Raw genomic sequence first — 27085 nt, 5'->3', positions numbered from 1 at the left:
GGTGTAGCGCGTTTGGTGAAGCTAGGGTGCATGGTTAAAATGATATGGGCCGTACAAAACACCCACCCTAAAAGTTTAAGTTTCTTAATGTTTCCATGGAAACGGCAAAAATTAAAAAGTTCAGAATCTTCGAACTTGCAAAATGCACAAGTACTCATTGTGGTAAACGTGTGTAGCAAGTTTGGTGAAGCTTGGGTGCATGGTTAAAAAGTTATGGGTCATACAAAAGCTCGGACGGAAGGACAGACGAAAGGAACGCTATATACCCTCGATTTACTTCATAAATGGGGGTATAATTAACAATATCATTTTCCCGTGAAATATATAAATTTTGATAAAACATCTGTGTTTCTTTTAGAATTTCCTTATGATCAATCAAGATTTCACCATTAGGTCTCTCAATATGGGTCATTATCTTTTTGTTTTCAAGGCCACAAAAATATTTCGAAATTTTCTCTCCCTCTTCTATCCATTTAGATCTGGATGTTATGTACACTCCTTCCATTTTAATATCTTCTTAGTTCTTCTAGTTCTTTTCTTTTTTGCTCCAAAAGACAGTGGTCAATGTCAATGTTATGTTCTATGTTTTCTATAGTTTCTGTCAACTCCTTTTCCTTTTTAAGTCTCTCTTTCTTTTTAAATGTTGCATAGGATATTGTTTTCCCTCTTATTTCCATCAATAATACTTCTAAAAGCAATTGATCATCAATGAGTAACTGGATATCAGAGTTTGGCAACTTATCAAAGATTTTGCTTGTCATAAACTGGACCTGTATACTGAGTGTATACATGTATGCTGGATCACTCAGCAGAGAATTGTTAAATTTCCAATAAGTGTTGGTAGCTTTTTGCTGACCCAACTGAAAGCATATCAGTGAATTGTCTGTCCTATATCAGCATTAATCTTAACTCTACAAATTGACGAGTACAAATTTTCAGAAATAAGAAAAAAGTCTAATCTGGCTTGATTTACAGGTTTCTTCCTTCTCCATGTGAACTGTTTAACATCTGGGTTTCCTTCACGCCACACGTCAATGAGCTCCAACTCCCCCATTAATTCTAATACTTGCTGTCTTGCTGGAGGGTTATTTACATTTACATGAGTATCGTCTGAAGGATATAGCACTAAATTCCAATCCCCAACAATCACTACCGATTTATTGTTAAATGATTTTATTTTATTAAGAAGTAGCTTATAAAACTCTGGATCATCACTGTTGGGTCCATACAAGTTAGCTATTGTCATCCTTACACCTTCAACTGTCATGTCTAGAACCAACAAATTCTCTTTCATGTCCTTGAACACATTATGTATCTTGTAGTCAAAATTATTGTTGATCTGCTGAAGGAATTAAATATACAGTCAAATCCCCATTCTGCTCAAATAAATTTCTCAGAGTTCTCTACAAAATGAGTGTCCTGTAGCATATAGAGAGCATGTTGTCTAGATTTGAGAAAATTAAAAACATCTTTTCTTTTCTTAGATTCACAAAGGCCCCAACAATTCATAGAACCAATACCGTAAGTTCCATACATTATCATGATACTAATACACACAAAAGGTCTGACTTAAAAATTTACTCTGATCCAGTAATGAAATAATTCTGGTATGGAATGTATATATATGGAACAAATGCAATGCAAAAAGGAAATACAATGTTGCACAAAAAGTTTTCAAATTCTGGAAAGGCAGTTTTCATTGGGATGCCTCCAAAAACCCTTAATACACAATAGTTCTGCATCATAAACACATTCACACAACATCCGTCAGACAAGACAAATAAAACAACAAAGAACACAAAATAATACTTCAGGTATGGTATCTCTCCTCCAAAGATCATGACACTACGACCGCCACGCTACCAGTTACAAACTCAACAAAAGTAGTATAGGTAATGGTGATTCTGCCGCAACCCCACTGGAGCCAGATTTATATACCTATACTGCTACTACAGGGGGAATTTTTTATGTCAAAATGATGATGCGATTCAATGATCATCATGAGATTAAGCTAAATTGTAATGAAAATGGGTTTTTCAGATTAAAAACAATGTTTTATTGGTCTGTTTTCAGTCGTACAAAATGGGTATCTCATACCTCGCACGTTAAAAGGAAGCCAGAAGCTGGAATGTAAACAATAAACTTGTTTCGTCCGGTTGCGCACGCACATCCCTATGACATGTCACAAATCTCGAAGAATAAGCCATCAAGCAGGACTGGACTGGATTACTTCCCTGTGGGGATGGCTGGGTGGGAACGTATGACTGAAAACAGACCAATAAAACATCATTTTTAATCTGAAAAACCCATGTTTTAGTCTGTTTTCAGTCGTACAAATGGGTAGAATTCGACGGAATACTGGAAGGAGGGTCGGGAAAGTAATCAGGAAGTGATTCGACCAGATGCACGGACGAGACAAATTGTTTATCACGAACGCACAGCATGGTTAATGCTCATCGACACACAACTAATTATCGATGTGACAGGACAACTGCACGTGTCAGTTGAACTGCGATCGAAGTGGTCGACGTATAGTTTAGTTACAGAGCAATTCGCAGTATACAAGGTAACTAAAACAGCATGTTTAATGCTCTTCGACCCACAAGTAAATATCGATGCGACAGGACAACTGCACACGTCAGTTGAATTGCGATCTAAGTGTGGTCGGCTTATAATGTAGTTACAGAACGACTCGTCGTATCAAAGGTAACGAAAAATAGCATGGTTAATGCTCTTCGACACACAACTAATTATCGATGCGACAGGACAACTGCACATGTGAGTTGAATTGCGATCGAAGTGTGGTCGGCGCATAATTTAGTTACAGAGCAACTCGCAGTATACAAGGTAACTAAAAAATACGAGCAGTACTATAAAGTATGGGAAGACGATGCCTACACCGAATAACCATAATAAAACAGCCGAAGTACTGCATGCAACAAAAACCATAAGAATGCGTACATTCACCAACAGTCACCAGTGACGGCGGGGGAACGGACCTCACTACTTCCCCCGCTGGCTCACTGTCGACAGCATAGCAAGCGGTTGTAGCTTGTGACGAACAGCAGTGTCCATGGATCCCCAATGCCTGTCTACTACAAGAATCTGGGAGGGCGCTGGTTTCTTGAAGAGTAGCCCCCAATCCAAGTCCCTACTCATGGGTGACGAAAACGGCATGCCATAGATCGGGTAGCGCGATCGAACAGGTGGTTTGCTGAAACTCTGCCCCAGCAGAGCAGAGGCAAGTTCTGGTCCATATCGTGAGCCATGGCTCTGAAGACATCGGGAGGAGAAGACTGAAGAGACTGCGGCGTATCTCCAACCTTAAAGCCAGCATACGTCGGTTTGTCATCATCTTTTTGATAACTCAGGCAGAAAAGTGAGATAGCCAAGCCATAGCCAGGCTGTCGTCACAATCCATCGTCAACGTCGATTGTGTAGATGTAGATGAAGGGACTGGTGTACTGGTCGATGGTCCATGGACCTCCGACGTAGTCGAATCCGTCTTGGTCGACGCCGTCTAGGCGAATACCGCCGTCGTGATCTGGGCTATCAAAGCCGGGTCGATATGAAAGTGAGCCGAGGGTGACGATCGATCATTATCTCTACGACGCTGATCTCCCCAAAACTCCCTTCGAGAGCATCGCACGTCCCCGTGGGGACGAGGGCTACGATCTCTAGCTGTAGAAGTACTACGATCCCCATCGTAGTTATCTTCCGAATCGAACTCCCGACAATCTCTAAGGTGACGAACGTCCTCATGTCGTTTACTGTCTCTCGACGAGGCACTCGACCTGTCGTCCCGGGGCGGGAACGACTTGTAGAGTGGGATCCGTGTTCACTGTCGACCTGGACGACGTCCCTATCGTCGTTGGTAGGACGAGAGTCGGACCGACTGGGGACCGTAGAGTGACGCTCTCGATCAACCGATTGACGAAGATCAGTCGTGCGGGTAGTATCATCAGCAGGCGAACGGTCACGTGTCTTGTCGAAAACATAAGTTGACTGGGGCGGGTCTTATCAACTGATTTCTTGGGTGTGACCGACGCGCCACCCCCAGGCCCAGATGTAGAGGGTGCAGAGTCCAGGGATCCACCCGATGACCTACTCTGCTTGTAGCGCTGGTCAGTAGCCCACTTTGCCAACGCACGAAGATATCAATTAAAGTTTATTAAAGTGATCACATTCTTTACAACGTTTATCCCACAAACACGTTGAAAATCCGTCCTTAATTATGCAGGAAGGACAATACTTGTGAGGATCTACTTTAGACAGTATACTTTGACACGAGGCAGAAAAGCCCGACATGTTGCCACATGTATAATCAAGTCAAACAGTGAAACACGTGTTGAACACAAACAATGGATTACCAAGGATTACATTCCAGGAGTCTACAGGTAAGACATACTATTATTACTGTATTAGAACAACAACTGTAGACACACGATAAGTACTAGTAGAATACAAACTAGCAGTCTATCGCGAAAGTCCATCTCGAGCGACCAGCTCAGAGGCGCGCTGAGAGATTTGTGGCATGTCATAGGGAGGTGCGTGCGCAACCGGACCGAAACAAGTTTATTGTTTACATTCCAGCTTCTGGCTTCCTTTTAACGTGCGACTAGAGGTATGAGATACCCATTTTGTACGACTGAAAACAGACTAAAACATATTCTCTATTATTTTCAAGAGAGCACATTTTTCTTCTTTTGCACCCCCAATTTCAGCACCCCCTACAAGATTTTTTCCACTAGAGCAATAGGATGTGCCCAAAGCATACAACTGTGCCCAACGAATTCCCAATTGAACATTTGTGCCCAACTATAGTATAGAGCAAAAATGGAAGAAGCGAAATATACAACTATGGAGAGCATGGGCATACGTGCAGAAATGTCTGTGTTCCAACATATACTAGTGGAGAATGCATACGAAGACAACTTGCTACCAGATATATCCAAGGTAGACTATTTGGAAGGAAATCTAGGCAGAACACATCTAGAACCTTTGGAGGGCCTACCAACATTTGTAGACGATATGTATTTATTTTGCTATCTGGAAGAAAACTATATAGCATCTCTACGAGGATCTGTGTTTTGTACAACTGGAGAAAACAGATCTGCAAAACGTATACTACAAGAAATACAAATAGCAACGCAGAAAGTATACGGATGTCGCGTGCATGCTACTATCACAAATACAATTTCCTATATAGGAGGCTCCAGAAGCAAAATACAAGACACAATACAACAAATACAAAAACAAACAGAATACAAAGCAAAGAAAAAATGGATGGAAAGATTTTCAAACGAAGAACCCAAAGGTATATTTGTATGCAAAATAGATGTCTCCGAGTTGTCCCTAGAGGAAACACAAAAGGGTTTGGATGCACTACACACGCAACTATATTCCTTCGGATACGAGATATATTCCATAGAGTATACTAGAGCTTTTCTGGTGTGCTCGATAGGGAAAAACTAGTGGAATACCTAAAAAGCCAGGGATACTTTCTAAAAGGTATAGAAGGAGAAAAAGAAGGGACAATCCTAGACACTACAGCGTCTGTAGGAGAAAACGTATGTACTTGGGTATACAATAGGAACAATGGAACATTTTCCGCGAAGATATACAACAAAGTTGTTTCCAGTTTCGAAGCTGGGGACGTTCATAATCCAATAGGAGCGCATCTTTGCGAATACATAGATTGCCCAAATAGACACCTACGAAAAACATTTTTGCATCCAGACATACAGAAAAGAGGTTGTTCTCGAATAGAAGTATCTGTGTATGCACCAGACAAAGACATAGGACCTTGGGTTGTAGACGAAGTTCTAGAGTTGGTATCCCCCAAAGAAGAACCACTATTTCTCGAACAACCACCAGAAAACCAATGGAGAAACTTGGCAAAGAAATTGGATAGATGTTGTATAGTCGCCTCTAGACCTCTCGGGAAGATATTTGCAGCATGGTATGCACACACAAAAACTAGGAGAATAGCAGGGATACATATACATCCGAAAAAAGAGACAGTAGAAGATCCGAAGAAATGGGAAAGAGCAGTAGAATTTGCAATTGGAGACTTTGGGTTTCTCCAATATTTTCTACAAACGAAGTTGTAGGGTTTGGTCCACTTCGATGCTATAAAAAAGCAAAGGATTCCAAAACTATTCTTGCACCATCCAAGGCAGATACAAATCCTTCCATACTTCTCCCAAGCACAGAATACACAGAATACAACAAATCCCATAGAATTGGGAACGAAGTCTCCCAGTTCCAACAATAGAAATGGAAACCAAAAGACAAATATCCACCCTTTCCAGATCCAATAGAGAACAAAGATTGCAAGAGATAGAAGACTGGTTGGATAGCAATCTATGGAAAGAAAATATTGCAAAAATACACGAACAAAGAATACAAAAAGAAAAGAAAGAAAAAAGAGAGAAGAAATACAAAAAACATACAAGAATATAGAAGAAAAAAGAATTACATCTACAGATACCAAAAATATTCTGGAACGACAGTTACGGGTTTTATGATTACATCCATACAATCTAGGCCATCTATAAGCCATTCCAGAATGTTCTTCTTATCTGTTTTAATGTTTTAAATCGAGAATACGTCAAAATATATTTCAAAGCGTAGTCGCCAGTTTGAAACTAGTGTCATAAAGCTCGAGAAAGCCGCCTTCTGATTGGCTAATGTCGATTTCTTGCCAGTCATTTCATTACAAAAGCAAGTCTAGCCAGCTCTAGCTAGCTCTATTCCACATAGGGAAATTTATTTTTTTTAGAGTCAAGAAGGATATTGTGTAATATAAGAGCGCACACGCATAACTAAACACAACAAGAGAATGTTTCAATTGTAGCCCTCCCTCCTTTTATAAACAACCGGTATCGATACATAACATGTTCTCTGGTCTCGAATCCAACGTAACAAATTAATATAATGCTGTGTAGCAATCCTATTGCAGTGAAGGAATGTTAAGAACAAGACGACAAAATGACTGCCTAGTGTAATGAAGTCATTATTCTATATTCTAAGCAAACACGATACCACAGGATATGTGAGATGTTGCTGACGAAGAAATATTATCCTATGTCACAAAAAGATGGGAATCCTTGATCCTTGCACAAACCTATCGGTATCTTTCATTTCTGTTGCACTTCTGTCCTCATGACCAAGAGTATTACTTGTGTTCTTAAATGTAAAGACTTCATAAAGGCCACTGGTTAACGCTGTTATTCAATTGTCTGCACAGCGGAATCTACCCTACTCCAAAATACAAGTGTCTCCTTGATAGGCATTATGAATACTATCTGCTGGAAGGTGGATTTCATCCTCCATGTTTCTGATGTTATATAACGCATAGCTCTTCCAGTGCTTAGCATTGTGAGTAGACGATGTAATTAACTATCTGAGTTTTCTCGCTATGAGTTACATGATAAACAGTGGGTTGCTTTTTATTGGAGTAGATATTCTGAGTATATTCATTGTGAATAATACTTCAGTCTGATTCGCTCCAGAATGTCTAGAGAATGAAGAATTAATTAAATCACAACTCTATCTAGCTCTAAAACCTGCAGACCCCTCGTATCTGAGACACTCGACATGTGTATACGCGCATCAACTTTTGCACAAACCAAATGTAGCAGTAGTTTGTCTGATTAACAAGCAGAAACTCATCTTACAACTCACCACTATGTGGAACAGATAAACAACACAGTATTTGAACTATCATTTTAAAACAATGTATGTATCATGTCTTTGAAAAGCATTTACAAGTGAAACACATAAGGAAGACATCTTTATCTTGGGGAACGCAACGTTTCAGAGTTTATACTTACTCCTTCACCTGATTAAAGAATAAATATTACTCCAAAACATTGTGTTCCTCATAATAAAGTTGCCATCCATAAATCATCTGGTTTCTACTTCGTTTTAAGGAAAGTTATTCCGTTTTCAGTCAAAGACACCAATAACAAAAGCATAAGCTTCATAAGCACATCAAACCGAAATGTATTTAATCACATGTATTTAATCATATATTTAATCCTGAATGCTAAATGAAACAGAGACTGTGATGACCGCTGTTAACACTCAGCATTTCAGGCATTTACGGACGAACGCAAGTCCTCAGTGTGTATGAATCAGATGAACCTAGGACCAAAATTTGGGTGAATCTAAGAAACCACAATCAGTGTATACAGGCACCACTGGGAATTGTATTCTCATACGCTACTCGCCATTCCAAAGACTTTTGATAACTGATATAAATTAATTACACACATCAGCGATTAGAAACATTTGTCTATGAGTTTCTTATTGATTAATATAGAGTAGGTGATGCATCCTTGCGGAAAAATTACAGTTTTTATGAACATATCCATGTAAAGCTTTGTACTGTTAAAGGGCGTAACTACCTACACCTCTCTAAATATAACAAGAGGAACAGGCTTAATACAGCTCCAGGTTAGTTTGACTTACATCCGATATACATTGGGAAGTAACGCACGACAGCATTTCTGAAGTGTACATGCAGTGTACCAATATGGAGCCACTTTCGCGACACTATTACATACTTTTGCGACACTATCACGGCACTATTGTGGCACCAACGCGGCACTATCGTGGCACTATCACAGCACTTTTGAACCACTTACGAGAAACTTTCGCTGCATTTTCTAGCCACTTTCACGGTATTATCGTGTCACTTTTGCGATACTTTCACGGCACTATCACTAACGTATCGCAAAATAGTTTCACGCTACAAGGGAAGTGACTTTTGAAATGAATTGTATGAGTCATTTCCAAAATTTGTAAGATTTTTTGTTATATGTTAGTATCTCATTAATTATGTTATTCTAAAAATGTGTTTTAATCTTAATTGTATCTTATATATGTCTGCACATACTACTATATACAAAATAGCTCAAAATTACAGTTAAGCTCCAAAAAATGACTTTGAAGGGTCAAATTTTGCCCATTTTGGCTTGTCACAAGCCTGAAGGCCCAACTTCATATTTGATTTTAATCCAAAATTAGAATTTGTCAGACATTTTTGCATATATTTATAAAGAGTATCTTAGATTAAGTATAACAAATTATTTTTTAAATTTTGAATGAAAAATATTTGATTTATTGCCTTTTTTATGCTTGTCACAAGGTTACATTTCACTACTGTTATCAGAACTAAATATACTCTTCAAAAAAAGAAACTGACACTGACTTTCAAAATGTAAATATAATGAGATTGTTTCAAAATAGGACACCTAAACCATAATTGAAACACTGTTTGAATATTAATCGTGTCACCTAGACAGACACGTACACGATACAGTTAATGTCACAGGGGTACAGAAAATGTCAGTATCCGTTGTGCCCACCACATGCATCAATCACCGCTTGACACCGACGACCCATAGATGCAATCAAGTTGTCAATAACATGCTGTTGGATGTGCTGCCATTCATGCTGAAGTTGATCAAGAAGCGCCGGAAGTGTTTGGGGCGGGGGATTCCTTCTGCGAACATGTCGATCCAACTCGTCCTACAGATGCTCAATCAGGGACAAATCTGGTAATGTCTGGATGTTGTTGTGCTGTAAGAAGTCCTGACAAACACGTGCAATATGCGGTCGAGTGTTGTCCTGCTGGAACTGTCCGCATGAACGTTGACGTGAGGAAGAACGTGAGGCTGTAGGATCAAGTCTCTGTAACACACACCTGTCAATGCACCTACCACATGCACGAGAGGTGTCCTACCACCGTGATGAATTCCGGCCGAAACCATGACACTCCCGCCGCCAAATGGGACAACCTGCTGCACACAGTTGGGGGGCGTAACGTTCACCCAGATGTCTGTAGACACGTGCGCGCCCATCAGCACGTGTGAGTAGGAAATGGGACTCGTCAGTAAACAGTACATTTCTCCACCTTGCACGTGCCCATCTAACCCTCTGTTGGCACCAAAGCAGACGGTCTGCCAGATGACGTGGGGTAAATACATGACGTCGAACAGGTCTTCGAGCAAAAAGTCCAGCCTCCCTCAGTCTGTTGCGTACCGTTTGATCTGATATTCTGCGTACCCCAGGGATCTGTGTGGTTGTAGACGTGGCTGTGGTAGTGCAGTCTCAGAGGTGTTGCAGCCGGATGTATCGATCTGAGCTTGGATTGTCACCCTTGGTCTTCCTGAACTTAGTCTGTCGTCAACTCTGTTGGTGTTGTTGTATCGGGTCCACAGTACGGAGATTGTCTGTCTGGATACGCCAAAGTGCCTGGCCACTTCTTACTGAGTTGCTCCAGCTTGTAATCTCCCAATGGCGTTGTTCCGTTGAGCTGCATTCAGTCTTGGCATTCTGTCACCGCCTCTACTGTCTTTATGTTCGCTTGGTCTTAACCTCAGTATGTTTGAAAATGTCAGGATATATTTTTATAGTAATGTGTATATCAGTAATAAATGTGAAAAATATTGGTTCATTCATCCCATCAAAGATGCCGAGACTGTTTGAAATCACTTATCCATTATACAGTGCCTTATGCATAAATTGATCCCGCAGGCACCAAAATTGACACCATTTATTTTGCGTCATAGCTGGTTCTATGTCTTTGACAACACTAGTATTTTGATCAATATATATCTCACATAATTTTGGTTCATGGTAGGAAAAATACACTTTTTAACAGAACATAAAAGGACTTCTCTTACCACATAAATAATGTCTTAAGTAGATAAACATTTAGACAGTTTTATCATGAATCTAAATTGGACAAGACATGCACCTATTTGGGACCACCTCAATTCTTAGCTGAATACCTTCGAAACTTGTGTACCAAAAGACACTCTAAAGGTAGAATCATTACAACATATTTGGTAGTGCTTAGTACAGTGTTGGCCATTCTGGAGAATCACAAATTGATTAAGGTCTTGGAACTACAGGGACTACTACGCTCTTTCAGGCTTGATGATCAGACGGGCAATTTGAGTTCCCCTACGTCGGATTTGAATGTGGTACTTCAAGGATTGTGCGTCCCCCCCTTAACGCATCCTCATTTTATGACCTCACCAGCAAAACCATATTTCTCTTGGCTTAAACCACTGCAGCGCAGATGAGCGAGTTACATACACTTAACATCACCCATTGCTGTTTTGAGCATGGTATGAAGGGAGGGGTACATCTCGGTTTGTGCTTGGATTTTATAGCAAAAAGTCAACCACCAGGCCAACCTGACCGGTCCTGATTGTGGGGGTCGAAGATGAGGGTGAACTCCTCTTGTGCCCTGTATGCGCACTGTGAGTTTTCATCTGCCGCTCCAAAACAAGGCATGGTTCATGGAAACGGTTATTCATTCAAATATCGTGTATGTTCACGACTGAAGTTAGTTGCAACACCATATCTCGATGGTTACGAGCAGTCATCCTGCAGGCTTATGAGATCGCTAGCCTTGATCCACCGAGAGTGAACAATCCTCACAAGATCAGAGCGGTAACCTCAACCACACCGCTCTACACAGCAAGTGTTCCATTAGAGTAATCATGGAAGGATGTTTTCGGAGGTCCGACAAGGTTTTCCCCAGCTATTATAGTTGTGATGTGGCAGTCAAAGATGACGAAGGGGTAAGTAGTTTTGGCCCTCTGGTAGTAGCCCAGCAAGTAACCATGCCCCAGACACAAATAATGAACTCTGCCTGTCTGGAGCCAGTCTTACCAATACTGTCTACGACAATCCCGGTGGGAGGATTTTTCAAGCTTTTCATCAGCGTTGGCTTGGTAACACAGCATGTAAAGATTCTAGCATATGCTAATGTTCCGCTTAACCATTTGTTTACACAGGCTTATCCTCAATTCTCATGTACCATCTGTAAATAGGATTGAAGCCTTGACAACTTGTCATTTAGAGGGGTTTTGACATCTGAAGCTACACCCATCACCATACCGTCTGCTACAGATGCATTAAGGAGTAATCCAGGATAACCAAAATAATTAATAAAATCAAAAGACTTTTTACATTTGTATTCTTATCCTGCATTACTATACCCTACTATAGCTTCAGAAATTCCTTTTGTTAGCTCGGGTGATGAGCAGTAATATGTATTGGATGTGACATGACAATCTGTCACATGACAGCTACAGTTATCCTGTAAAAAGTGGACAAGAGTCGGAAACCATTTATTTTTCACCCAGGACCATCTTCTTTGCCGTAAGGAAAGCAGTAAATGCATCAAAGAATAATGTAGGATAAGTATACAAATGTAAAAATATATTGAGATTTTACTGAAATTCGTGAATTGATTGTGAAAACCCGCACCCAGCAAAACATTACACATCACCATCTGTCTATCAAACGACATAATAAAAACAATTCCAAGACCAAGACAAATGCTTCTAAACAAGTGCACATATATAACCAAAAAGTATTATCCACTTTCTTAAAGATATATATTCAGTTTAAGTATTAAAATACAATGAAATGGCTATTTATTAAACTATTCATATGAAATAACAATATTGAATATTACACTCTTAAAGGAAATATGTACATGTTGCAGTTACATTTACATTTCATCTCCTAACAAGACACTATAACCTTGTCAATATAATGGCATGTTCATTGACATAAGTATTTGGTATTTTACGAGCGAACCTTCGTTGATTCAGGGATCGTATATTCATTGTTGTATTTGTTTAATGGCTTTCATTGTAACAAGGATAAATAACCCTGTCCTTGTGTGTGTTTCTGCGTCATGCAGGACGGAAACTTTGACAATTTCTGTTGAATTTACCAAATCATACTAATGTATCTATTTTTCTCCCCCTATTCTTCCTACGCTTCTTCCCGTGCATATTCTGATCATATAGAGCCAATGTATGTAACAAAAGGATATCTCAAAATAGGAGAAAATGCTACACAGTGTAAAATCTGAATTTGGCTTGGTTTACATTTCAAACAAGTGCAGTTTTCCAAGGACAGCATTCATTTTTTATTTCTTTAATTCTTTTAATTTATTTAGCTTGATTTCATCTAGGCACTTTGTATTGGTGACAAAGACTATTTGTCATTTGATTCTAAAATGTATGACGAATTCGGGGATGCATGTACATGTCAAGTTTCATACCTTTCAATCTTCCTGAAGTGTAATCTTCCCATGCAGCATGATTTGAACCAAAGAAGTCTCCAACACACATCAACACCTCAAAAAAGAAGAATACAATACATTTGCACCTTCAGAATAAAAAGAAATAATTTCAAACATCAATTATATAGCAATGATCATAAAAAGTGTAACCACAATATAGGCCTCAGGATGATGTTCGAAGCACAGAAGAGAAATCAAAACAGTCCCTTTTCCAAGATTGCCTCTTAGCATGCTTCAATAAAGGTCATTACCCCAGTAACTTGCCAGGAAGTACAGTGTAGTCCATAATATAGTTTAGTATCCCTAAGTTAACCCTAAGTTACTTGGGTAATGACACTAAATCTTTATCTAAGAATGCTAAAAGGATATCTTGGTCTGTTTTGAAGTGAATACATCAGAACAAGTTTCACAGTTGGCAAAAGTTGTTTATTTTAGAATCTGTTCATGTTTTCCAGTTCATAACTCTCAACAGAATAATCTTTAAATCAGACTATGGATGTATTCAAAGCTAAAACAGAAGCAGCCCGATCCTCACCATTTCCTGAATGCCCCCAAACTTTTTGATCAGAAACATGTATCATAAACATCAGCTGACAGTTGACACATGCCCTACGCAGCACAACTTTGAAACAGGAAAGCTTTTTCCTTTAAAATACCTTAATAACAAAATTATTAACCCTTCTGATGAAACACCATCACTGATGATTTTGGAAAACACATGGACAATGAAGTGAAAGTTTGAAGCTACCTCAAAACACTTTCGTAAGCACTTCCAGTTTAATGACCTTGAGCTTCAATCTCAGCCATGAATCATGGAGATCATTGTCAAATTCACTCATAATGCTCAAGATATTGTGTATACATAAGTTCCCGAGGGACCTTGACTTTCAATGTCATCCAATCACATACAAGAAGATTATTTTTTGCAAACTAAGGCCAGACCAATTTAATTGCTAGGATTACGGATTTTTTCGGGTAAAGTGGCTGAATGGAGGAGGGAATCTAAAAAAAAAAAGTACTTGAGAGAATTTTTTTTCGCAGGTATTACGGATTTTAGGAGGCAGGAATGCTGATAGGAGGAAATAAAAAAATATATTAAAAAATCCCTCACTTGTGCCACAGAAGCTACAAAAGTATTTCCGTATTACCCACCACGCATTGTGCAAGCAATGCACTATAGTCCCTTTGTCTAATGACACTCCTTACTGATGACCAGGGTTTACAGGTATCTTTTGGCAGTTTTCCACAAGCAGGTAGACTTCAACAACAAGCTTTTAACTTATTAAAGTTTTATTATAAAATCAAACGCTGATATTTTCTGCACATCGGCGCTGTTTATTCTCGATTTTGCCACCACTGTCACATAATTTAGTCCAAAGTCTGCTAAAACTTGCATAGGTGTTGTAAGTTCGACAATATTCCCATAGGAACCAGCCTTAGATTCTGTTGCATGCACCTCTTGAATAGAAAGTCCATCTCCATTGGCGATTGACGATGCGGCTTTTGTCGTCAAATCACCAACTGTGTCATCCAGTGGACTTTCCATGATTCGCTTTGTTAAGCACACACTACCCTTCAGAACGATTACGCTGAAATACTTTGCTGACATTGTTAAAAGACACCAGATAATAAAAGGCATTAAAACACCCAAACTGACACCCCATGTCCTACACATGGTCCCAGCATATTCAATACACGCTGTGCGCATGCGGGAAACACTTGTAATTGAGAGTACGCATTCGATTGGCTTTGTTTGCGTGGAATGACCAATGGAATTTGCCGACACATTTGAGTAAGGAATTTTAGTTAAAAACTAGAGTTACTTCCCCTAACATGTATTCTCTCACAACAAGGCTTATCGATCGATGTTGGATGTCGGGTAGAATATTAAAAAAAAAAATTGATAGAATTTCGTTGTTTTCTGATTTGGCGAAAAATTGTGTCGGCGGATCCATAATCCTAGCAATTAAATTGGTCTCGCCTAAGATTGTGTTACAAGCGAGTGAGTGAGTATGCTTTTTAGCAATATTCCAGCAATATCATAAGAGGGACACCAGAAATGGGCTTCACACATTGTACTGATGTTCGGAATCAAAAGGGGGGCACGGGTGGCACAGTCGTCTAAGGCGCCGCGATTCGCTGTGCAAAGTTGCGTCCCTTGGGCACACCAGAAACCTATGATTGTGGGTTCGAATCCCGGTTCGCCTTGATTATGTTTCTAGGTTTGTCAGCACCATACCCGTGCTCGTGGGTGCTCGTGGGCTCATAACGAAATAATGGATCTAGCGAACTCACCTTGTGGTCCCATGTGTACTCAACGATAATGTTTAAGCGTATAATGAACTGTTAATCCCTGAGCTGAGCTCCTCACGTGTCACCAGAGAATCTGCCTTATCAAAACATCTGTGGCCAGGCGCGGCTATTCAAAGCATCAAAAAAGAACTGGAGGCTAGTGATTTACTTTTAAGCACTGACACCTTGTCCTAAAATTACACTCTTAATTAACAATAGTAAAACAGTGATTGAAGTGGCTATATTCTGTACATGTACAGTACAGAATGCACACATTTGTTAGTTATCGAGTAATATGTCAAATGACTTGATAAAAGATGTGTGACGGTCGAAATGCGTTTAACAAACGACGGGTATAACGAACTAAAGTTAGTGTTATACCCATGGTTTACTGTACATCTATTACATCACAGCCACCAATCCTGTTTTTGGGCTGTTATCACACAATAAGATTCTTTAGACTTTCAGCAGACATCCTCTTCACCGCCAGCCTTTCACCACAGTCTTTAGGGGAACCCTATCCCTCGCCCAATGCTTCTGTACATGCACATTTCCAATAACCAATATTCCCAGATGCAGATAAATTGGGGAAGTTGATGGGACCACTCCTCATGTAATAAAGGTAGTATTCTTAGAATTATACACAATGATAACTTATTGTTTGATAATACCTTTGAATACCCTACCTCCATTATGTCATAGCCAGAATTTACAAGAGGGAAAGGTGGGATCTGATATTTAGTAGTCTTCACAACAGTGACACATGACACACAGAAAGAATAAGGAAAATGCACAATACCTGATTCTTCCTCTGAAAGTACCATTATATTGACAGTTCCAATGATGTTACTTTCGGTCATTTGATATCATATCAAGCTTTATCATACAATGGGTAGGTTTCTTGGGAGGATAAAGCCAAAAGATAAAAACGATATCTGTTGGCGTTATATGCGGATATGCAAATATCAAAAGGTCAAGTAGGGACTACTTTCAGTGTTTATAAACAAACATGGCGTCGCCCTTGTCATTCGGCAATTGAGTCAGAATTAACCATCGAGAATCTGTGTAAACCACAGGGATAATTGCTATCATTACGAGAGTTTGCCACTAACGTGGCTATATCCCCGGCCCCTGTTGCAGAATTTATGACATAGTTAAATCTAAACAAACCCTAACCTTTTTTAACCGAGGTGGAATTTGTCATCGAAATTGTAAAAAAAAGAAGATTTTGGAACTAAGTCCATCTTGCTGCCATGGAAACGTAAAAAAATGCAAATTTCAAAAATTTCTAAATAGCAAAAGGCACCAGTTCAGCATGTACCTGACAGACTTTCAAAGTTTGATGAAAAAATATTGAACGGTTTATGAGTTATGCTCCGGAAAAGAAACCCTACCCTCACAGAACCTAAGTCCATCTTGTTGCCATGGAAACATAAAAAAAATATTTTTCTAAAATTTCTAAATAGCAAAAGGCACCAGTTCAGCATGTACCTGACAGACTTTCAAAGTTTGATGAAAAAATATTGATCGGTTTATGAGTTATGCTCCGGAAACGTGATGGACGGGGGATAATTAAAAGAACAGTCTAATATACTGAAAATCAGTGTCTAACTGTGACGAAGCTAAGGCATTTTATAAGTTTTGGCAACAATTTTGCGAGGGCACTCGGCCTAGCCAAGCGGGATCAGTAGCCATATCTGTGCTTGTAGACCTCCGAGGCTTGAAACCTTTTCCACAAATTAAAATAGTTGGATTCGGCCGAAATATGTTTGAATTGTTACCTTTTTACATTTTGTCGCTGTGTGTACATCTGACTGCACTTCTTAACGTTATAACAGGACAGGACTGTCAACAACGTCTGAACGTAACCGTGACGTTTCATAGACTAGGATTAGAGCAGCTTCCCTTTGACAAACCGAAGGCAGACCGAAGGATTGCCACAAAAGGCAAGTAAAAACAATTGTTGTTTTCATATATGTTGCTTCGCCACTGTATAAGAAACAGATTTCAGTTGGAACCATATTGGCTACTGTCCCTGTCCGACTGACACATCAATTACCCTGTGATGCAATAAATAAGCAATTTTGACATTATATGATTGAACCACAGAACACCTTGACATCTAATAATTTGAGTCCAGCAGTTAACCTGGATCTATCCTACCCTGGCCAACAAATGATCAAAAGGCTAAATTACCTTGGAAGGTTGTAGTTGCTGGAAACGATCTTTGAGTTACAGTGAGTGAGGAGAATTTTGTAAATTTGACACTGGCAGCAGTAGCCATGGCTGTCTTCCTCAAAGTATACATTAAAGTAGATTTAGTCTCATATAGTGCTTCCAATTAGGTCAACAACACAATGGATAGACTTCAGTTTTGGAAAGTGCGTGGGTTTCTAATATCCTCCAGTGGGAATGCCTTCATTTGTTATTTGTTTGTCCTTGTTTAATGCTGCGCTCAGCAATATCCTAATATGAAGGCGGTCTGTGAGTAAGCCTGGACCATGATTAAAATCATGAACATCAATCCACGCAATTGGTATACAATGACATGCATCAACCAAGTCTGCGAGCCTGACCACCCAATCCTGTTAGTCACCTCTTATGACAAGCATGGGTTGGTGAAGACCTATTCAAACCCAGACCTTCATAGGTCGGAATGCCTTCATTAGTTGAATGAGTACTGGGTGTGTACCTATAGAAAAAAAACATCATGCAGGAGGACTGAACCTAATGCTGATGTGTCCCCTTCAATAGTGTCATGTCTAAACTCTTTATCCTATCTCAGGTGGAGTAAGAAGTCTACTAGCACAGGTATAGTTACGGCTACATTTTCCAATTCTCTTTCTCTCCACCACTGGCCAAAACTTGTTCCATCTGTGTCATGGTGGCAGAGGAAGAAGGTCTAAACAGGGAACTTGTTGGTGAGACTGCTGGCAAAGAGAACGAGATATGGAGTGTCCCAAGTTGTAGTTATCCACTAGAACAATGAATGTAGGACTATATTCTGTAAGCAGTGGTGAAGATCACTTATGACACCGGATTCCCAGCCTAGGTCTATCTCAGAAGCTTGACCACTGTCGCTGCTACGTGAATATATTATTATCACTGAGTATTGTTGGCACCAATATGTTTTTGTATTCGATACTGCATGACCACTGCTAACATATAATATAGTGTCATTGAATATTGTACTACCATTCTATTGTGTACTGCCATTGTACTTGCTGTTCAGTAATTTGTATTGATTTGTAAACCTAGTTCATTTTATAATATAAATGTTGAATACCATTTGTCGATTGTTTGTTTCACACTAAATTCTTTCACATACAGATTTCTTGGTTAACTTATTCTTTCAATTCATGGGGGAACGGCAGAAATACTACCTGCGAAGATCAGAGGGGTGATGGAGGAATGGGGTATGCCAATGACCAAAATAACTGGTTTGGGATCAGACAGGGTGAGTGTCATGACCGGCATCAGGAGTGGTGTTGGTGTGAGACTGTTTGTGCTTAGTGCATGTACAGTGCATTGCACATAGTGTTGCCCTGGTGTCACAGGATGCAGCTAAACTATCAAAGTGCATATCTGATTGCCCTACAACAGTCAATGATGTGTATAAACTGTACCAGTATTCTGCGACACGGTATGACAGATTAAAAGAACTTTCTACAGTTTTCAGACAACACAGAATTCTCCAGTGTCAAACAGCCCTGTACTGTAAGGTGGTTGTCGCTGATTTGAGTTGTTACTAGATTGAACATGTCAGCTTTAGTCATTGAAATTGAGGAAGAGGGCAGGGCAGCCCAGCCCACGGTGTCAGTGAATCTCTCACAAAAATCAAAAATATTTTCTTTTGTTGCGACTATGTACATGTTGTTCTGCCGTTCATGGAAATACTTGTCACCGTCTTTCAAAAGGACAACCTGAACCTAGCTATGATACAGCCTATGGTGGAGTCAACCACTGGATGCCTACAAGCTTTATTGGATGAAACTGGAAAACATGTAAAGCATTTGAATGAGAATGTAGTCCTGATTAGATGGACCTAATACTGCTATTTTCGGTGCTGACGTCACTTCCTGTTATGATCTCACTTCCGGTGATGATATCACTTCCAGTTCTATAGCTTCCGGTTCTGACGTCACTTCCGGTCACTGGAGGGAGTTCATACTCAAGGTGCTCCTAATCCATCCTACACATAGTAAACAGGATAATCAAGGATGCAATCTGATGCATGCTGGTGTTGGATCATTGGTGACTAGAACAGTCCAAGGCATGGAGTTCTGAAACTCATGCTGCTGTCGCCATGGCTAGGAGGAAGGAGGCTTTCCTTGATTTTTGGAGTAAGGTAGCCTTAGCCATGGGCTCATGAGGTTCCGTTAAAAGTGCCGATAGCACAACAGATAGATTCATCTTCTAGTAGAAGGATCTTATTAGTCCGTTTAGAATGGGATGGTTTCCGACTGAGAGTCTGTCATATTGAAGTACAGAGTGAAGAGCCAATCTGTAACCCCTTCATCTTCCCATGTAAGAATTTATTGGCTGAGTGGGTTAGATCGTTGACTTTGTGTGCTGGCCTACTTTGTGTACCCCTCTGACAAATAAAACATTTGTTACATTTAACCACTTTCTAAATGCCACTGTGAGTTCATAGCTTTTAGGTCATGGGAGCAGTGCCAGTCTACACGTGTCAGAGGGGTACACAAAGTACATGATCTAGACTACCAGTTGTCAGACTTTCATATTAGTGGAAGCCTTGGTGGCGGAGTGGTTTAGATCGCTGACTTTGTGTGCTGGCGATTAGGAGCCTCACTCTGATAGTGTGGGTTCGAATCCCAGATGGGAATCAACCCCAAAAAGTACCAGAATTTGTACTGTACTAAGAAAGGTACACCACATCAAACATCATCACACTGGTTAAATACCCATTTCCTCAATATCATGTACACATATACCATTCCACAGACAGAATTAATACCTGTTTGGTCATGAAAGGCTTACAGTGCAATTCAATTAAGTAGTATAGGTAATGGGGGTTCTGGACCACTTCCACTGTAGCTGGATTTATATACCTATACTGCTACTACAGATGGAATTTTTTATGTCAAAATGAATTATGTGATTTAATGATAGTCATGAGATTAAGTTAAATTGGCTCCAGTTCACCACCACCTGGGGCCAATGATATAAATTTTTATAGGTAATAAGGGTTCTGGCTCACTTCCACTGGAGCTGGATTTGTATTAAACGAAATATCAATATTAATTAATAATGGATAAAATTTACTATAGCCCACAAGGATATTGGAAAGGTGTAGGAGCAATAAAAAAATTAGCCACCGCGGCTAAGGTATCTAAAGATGTGGCCAAGGATTGGTTAAAGAAACAAGCGATGTGGCAAATATATTTACCGGCACCGCGTTATATACCGAGGAAGAAGTTTGATATTTTTACAACGAATGAAGTTCATCAGGCTGACCTCTTGTTTCTTCCCCACGATAAGGTAAAACGCAAAACGTATAAATACGCTTTAACAGTAGTGGATGTGGCTAGTCGATACAAAGAGGCTGAGCCATTAACATCGAAAGAATCAACAGAGGTAGCTAATGCACTGAGTCGCATATATAAACGCGGACCGCTAAAATGGCCTAAGCTATTTCAAGTAGATCCCGGTCGCGAGTTTATGGGATCGGTAACTAAACTGTTAACAAAGAACGATGTCAAAATCGTCCGTGGTGAAAGAGAGGCCCACCGCAGTCAAGCTATCGTCGAAAGATTTAACAGGACATTAGCTGAACATTTGTTTGGCTATCAGTATGGGATCGAAATGAAATCCGAGCGATTGAGATCAACCGAATGGGTGACACGATTATCAGCCGTTGTATCAGCGCTGAATAATGAAGTAACGAGATTAATAGGGAAGAAACCATCCGATGCTATTAAAATGAAATCCGTGACTTCCAAATCTTCAGCACCGAGGAGAGGTAAAGAACGAAAACTTCCGGATAGAGTAAGGGTAAGATATTTATACCAGCCCGGTGAACTCGAAGGAGGCCTACGTCGCGCAACCGATCCCATATGGTCCATTAAGATGTATAACATTAGTCGATTGGTTATGAAAGAAGGAGAGCCTATTCTTTATTATCTTCAAGATGGACCGGGTAGGGCATTTGTACGAGAAGAGTTGTTCATAGTTCCCGACGGTACAGTATTACCACCATAACCATAAGCATAGGTATTTACACCATCATTATCAATCCATCTCTTTGTATCTAAGGGGGATAATGATGTCTTGTTCATTCTTAATCCATATATCCTATGATTGTAACTTCTTAAAGAGTTCATCTCATGTTTGAACTTTCTACCGTTAAATAATGATTCTTTATACTGTTCGTGTTTGATATGCTTTTTTACAACATACTTCTTAACACCCTTAGCTTTTCTTATCTCTCCATTATCAGACTTCTTTATAGAATACATCTTAGGTCTTAATCCCACATACTCCACTATAGGGGTCCCAGCACATTCATCCTTCATCTTACCTAACACCTTTTTATTTACAACGCTGTGCAGTGGATTATCTTTTGGGTAATCGCTCGTGTCGTACATATCTATTTTTTCTGCCATATCTTTATACACATCCTCGGTTTGTATTTCCAACAACAAAGAATCTGTGTCGGTATATAACACCTCGCATCTATCGCTGTATTGCTTCTTAAGTTCGTTGTAATAAAAGTCATACATTAAGTGTTTTGACAAGTCCAGAATACTCATACCAACGTACACCGGTCTGTTAAATTTTATATTACTCTTCTGCATATGCAACGCGGCTAAGTCGTTATCGAATATCTTGCTTCTGTTAAAAGCCGGGCTGGCTATAAGTTTCCTGAGTCTTTCTTCCTCATTAGATCTGACTAATTTAACATCAACACGCTTCCTTAGATTCTCCATAGTTTTACCAAATACCGAGTTATTCATGAGCTTATACAGATCCTTTTCGAAATCGCTGGTAGCTATCTTTCTTAAATCTGTGTTCAACCTTATATAGGGCTCCATCCAAGGGCTTTGATCAAACTTTAGAACTCTGTGTATTTTCTTAAGTTTCATACCTAACGATAGATACAACTGGAGATTTCTGTAGTGAACTATATATTTTGTTTTATCCATCAAATTTGGTATGAGTTTTTCTACGTTAGCTAACCTACTATTACCCATCAAGGAGCGTTGATATTCCGACATCCAATCTTTATTAACCATTAATCTTTCGGGAGCTAGCGGATAACTGTTATGATCTTTATGTAACGAACTTGGATATTCCAAGTCAACTTCTAGTATGTACCCTTTATTCGCTTCGATATTATGGATATCATCGACCCATTCAAAACCACCCATGGGTAAAGGTTGACTCATAGCCCATCCGTACAAATTGTTGGCGTCGAGATATAATATGTGTGTGTTGGGTTTACTGGGATCGTATCCTTCCACTAATTTATTATTAGCCTTAGAATACCTTTTAGCTGTCATCGATATACCACCTCTTAATCCTTTCTCAATAAACAAGTGCATATCGTAATCTGTGAGTAGTTTTAGTTCTACGCCGGTCTTCTTCAACAATGCATCCCACGATAGTCCTGGACTGGAATAGTACCATGCCGGGTCCAAGCCGTATTGTTTGAAACATGTCTTTCTAAATATCTCGAATATATCGGCTAGTAACAGTACATCAGTTTTTAAGTACAGATCGTGATAATCGCCTAAATTCTTACAACCTAATTTATCCCAGACCGTCAGAGCGTGTTCATAATCAGCATCTGTTATTCTAGATTCTGTTAAGTTACTATAGAATGATTCGAGGGGTGGTAATTCAGTTTCTTCGAATCTAGACCAATCATCCATATATTCGTAAGGATATACACCTTTTCTCAGCAACAAATGACGAGTTATCCTATCGGTATATTTATTTGTTATCGTGAAGTCATCGGGATTGTTCGCATTAGCTAAATTGTCCAAGGAAGATAACAGAAATTGTACGGAGTCTATGAATCTAAGCCCATTACACGAGAACGATATGTATTTTTCCATATTATTAGGAATGCATGTTAAACCGCCGTCGGTCTTCGAGATAGCTTGCATAATGAGATGTGAATCGTATCCCCTAAGGTTATGAAACACAACGGGGATGGGTATTGTTTGAGAGTTCATTTTTAGTTTCAAGTTACACTCGTTATGAGCGGCTCCCCGATAATTACCCGTGACGTGACAATGATCTCTTACGGAATCCCCATCCAGGGGTTTATTACAAACGTGACAACTCGTTGACTTCTTATGGGTACTCCAATCATCCCTCGTCATACGCATGGGCATCTTACACGATAATTTTTCCCTGATTATTCTCTCTTCATTTTGTAGATATTCTAGGAACTTTCCCGCTGCATCGGGACCTCTGTAAATCACAGGAGTGTTTGTTTTCCCATCATACCTTACAACTATATATCCAAACCCACAAGGAATATGTTCTTGAGTTTTGTATGTAAAACTACTATCTTGATTATTGTGTTCAGTATTTTCTATGGGTTTGATAAGCGCTTCGAAGTCGGCGTAAATTACGTACGGTACTGGCATTTGATTACAATAATGTTCAAATTTTAATATATTTTTCCCCTCTTTAGGCATATCGATCCTGATAGCATTCTGTCCAACACCTCTACAGTCTTCTTTATGCGCTTCTAATAGATCTTGTCTGCTGTACCCATGTAGGCATCTTTCACAGAAATATTTCTTTTCTTTATGTTTTGTTTGATCGTATAGTAGCCTGTTTAAACTCTTTATCCACGTATAATGATATTTACCATCTTTTTCGATCAGAAATGAATTGATTCTGGGAATATTTTCCAGAGCGGAGCTTATCCTGTGTACAACAATTCCTTCAGAAGAATGTCCGAAAACATTTATAGCTAAATTATTTTGCTTTTCCACCTTATCAATTTGTGATATTGGTGTAGGTTCGTCTATACCATCGAAGTTGAGTCCATCATTTTTGGGATAGCTAGAAGGTCTATCTGGATGCTTGTCTACGGGGAACAATGCAGATCTTATCATCATTCTTAAACAGTCATCGGATTTATTTTTTACGTTAATTATGGCTTTTTTCTTCTTATAATACGGGGGTAAATCTATATAAGATCCACCTTTGAAGGGCATATAATTTGCTATATCTAAATATAAACTATCGATTTTATCCACTCCCCAACCCGAACCTCTATTAGTCCAGCGTTCTAAAGTTTCCTGTATTCTCTGAATTGATGTATCTAATGATGTGTTTATAGCATCGGATTCGGTTAAAACTTCTTGATTGCTACGGAAATATGGTTCGGTATATTCGGTGCTATCGTCTGTGTTACTTTTACTCAATGTCATTTTAATCGTCAGCTGGTATTTTATACTATGTAAATCATCTAATTCCTCGTTAATTTTACTCGATATGATGGGTTTAATATCGTTAACATCCATGTTGGAATTAATATCCATCTTCCAACCTCTTAGATATTTACCAACGCCGGTGGATGTGGGTACAAATATTAATTCTTTTTGTTCCAGTAAAGCGATCAATTCATCTCTTCTCATTCGAGAATAACCTCTCAACCCACTGTTTCTCGCTCGAACTTTGAGTTCTCTAACAGTCTGAGGTTTGTTGTATTCCAAACCGAGTAAGGTAAACAATTCAGCTTTTCTCATTCGAGAATATCCACGTAGACCACGTTGCTTTGCCATAGCCTTCAACTTTCTGACAAAAACCATTGTGGTTGAATATACAAAATGATTCATTTGTCTAAATGGTTATACGTATTCTCCCCAACCTATTCCTCTCATTGATGTAATCTCTCTTCCTAGCATAAATAATCTGCTTCCTGACCTTATCAGCACCGTGACTATTACATAAACTGTAACTACATTTGACTCCAATCCCACATACAGAACAAACGTAATTTTTAAACCCCTTTCTGATGTTATAAGCGTGAGTGCCACAGTAAACACCCACCGATGGCTTCTGACATTGAATCGATTTCCCCATGAGTGTATATTTGCATAGATTCATGATTATACACATATCATATCATTTGTCTAAATGCATGGTATAGCTGAAAATCAATACAGCAGTCAACCCCATAATCACAAATGTGACCTCGCGGTCTTTCTGAGCCTCTGACGGTGTATAAAACTGACTCATTGTTGGTCTAGGTATTGGGTCTAGTTTTTTCCCATAAACGAGGAAGTATTCGTGCATGGCAGATTCAACATCCTTAAACGTTTGAATTGAATGTCCTTCCTTTATCAGTTGTTCATGAATAAAGTCTAATCTCTTCATTCTCTGCTGTGTATATTGTAACTGAGCTGCTTGGTATTGCTCTAAAGCTTCGTTATGTCGTTTACGCTCCTCTTCAACTTCTTTAGCGTTTGATTCCCTCATACTAGAAAATAAAAAATTACTCCCCGAAAAAGCTAGAGCATTAACAACAGCTCCACCGACCATCATCGCAATTGATGCCATATGTATAATAATATAAAATATTCAAATGTTTAATTACTTCATTATGTCTTCCGGGATAAGCCCTTGTTTGATTAACATATCCTTTGTTGCCATAGCTAATCCAATATCCAGAATGGCCATACCAATGTCATATCCATTAAAATCTAGCTTGGGAGGTGTGGCTTTAGTAATCATTTTAGCCATACGGGCATATCCAATGGCCAAGCCGGTGACCACCGCTGAATGATACGTCGCGTTTACCAACATTTTACCGTCTGTAGCTGGAGTAGTCATGCTTCTTATAGCATTATATGAGGACTAACCTCTAATTGTTGCGGCGGGGGTGACGTTTTCTCTTCTCCGGACTTATAAAAGAACCATACAACCGCTATACCAACAACTCCTACTAGTGCCCATGTTTTAATCGGATTTGAATTATTTATTAATTTCGCTTTGCGCGCAAGCCCTCCCTTTCTTCCTGCGGCTATTTTCAAAGGATTCTTTGTCACTCTGGGTTGTTTTTTTGTATTCAAATGTTGTGTTTTCTCATTCACTTGTTGTTGCGTTTCCACAATCTGTTGTTCCTCGTTCACAATCTGTGGTGTCACCTGTTGTGATTGTGTCTCCATTTATATTATTAAGTGGGCATGTATGTTTAAATTGACAATACCTAGCTGTTATTAAAGCTGTGGTGAATGGAGCTAAGAACATTCCATATCCATGATAAAACTCACAGCTCACTGCGCTTATAGCGTGTTCGATGAATGGGTCTTTCTCTAGAGATTCGCATAAATACATGCGATGTTCTGCTGGGATGGGGAGAAATGTACTAGCTATGGTTGTGTATAGTTGTAATATAGAAGACCCTATCGTTTTAGTCATGGTAGCTCCCAATCTAGACTCGTAACGAGCGTACAGTTTTTTAATTTCTTCGTCTGTCATGTTATCAATTTTTACGATGGTATAATTTTCTCCCAAATATTGGGAACATTTTCCACCGGCTACCAAAGCCGCGAGTCTTTCTCTATGTTTATCTGTAACTACTTCAGCATGTTGATGTGTTTTTTGATCTGCATCAGATTCTTTGAGCATTTGTTCGATGAGTTCGTCGCATTCCATAATGTAATACCTAAGGAGATA

General features: G+C 39.4%; 1 protein-coding gene across 5 annotated transcripts in view; it reads right to left on the bottom strand.

Moving 5' to 3' along the window:
- Nucleotides 1-27085, bottom strand: part of LOC124114626 (CWF19-like protein 1) — a 329927-nt gene that overhangs the window by 226701 nt on the left and 76141 nt on the right. For all 5 annotated transcript variants that reach the window (XR_007218701.1, XM_048385574.1, XM_048385573.1 and 2 more), the window contains exon 3: nt 13106-13181. Coding sequence is in view for 4 of the 5 variants with exons in the window: in XM_048385574.1 (XP_048241531.1) it covers nt 13106-13181 (76 nt within the window). In the remaining variant the exon portion in view is untranslated. The remainder of the gene's footprint in view (nt 1-13105; nt 13182-27085) is intronic.

Source organism: Haliotis rufescens, unplaced genomic scaffold, assembly GCF_023055435.1.
Source record: "Haliotis rufescens isolate VD_foot unplaced genomic scaffold, xgHalRufe1.0.p SCAF_6, whole genome shotgun sequence".
NCBI lineage: Eukaryota > Metazoa > Mollusca > Gastropoda > Lepetellida > Haliotidae > Haliotis > Haliotis rufescens.
This window is presented reverse-complemented; position numbering and strand designations above follow the sequence as displayed.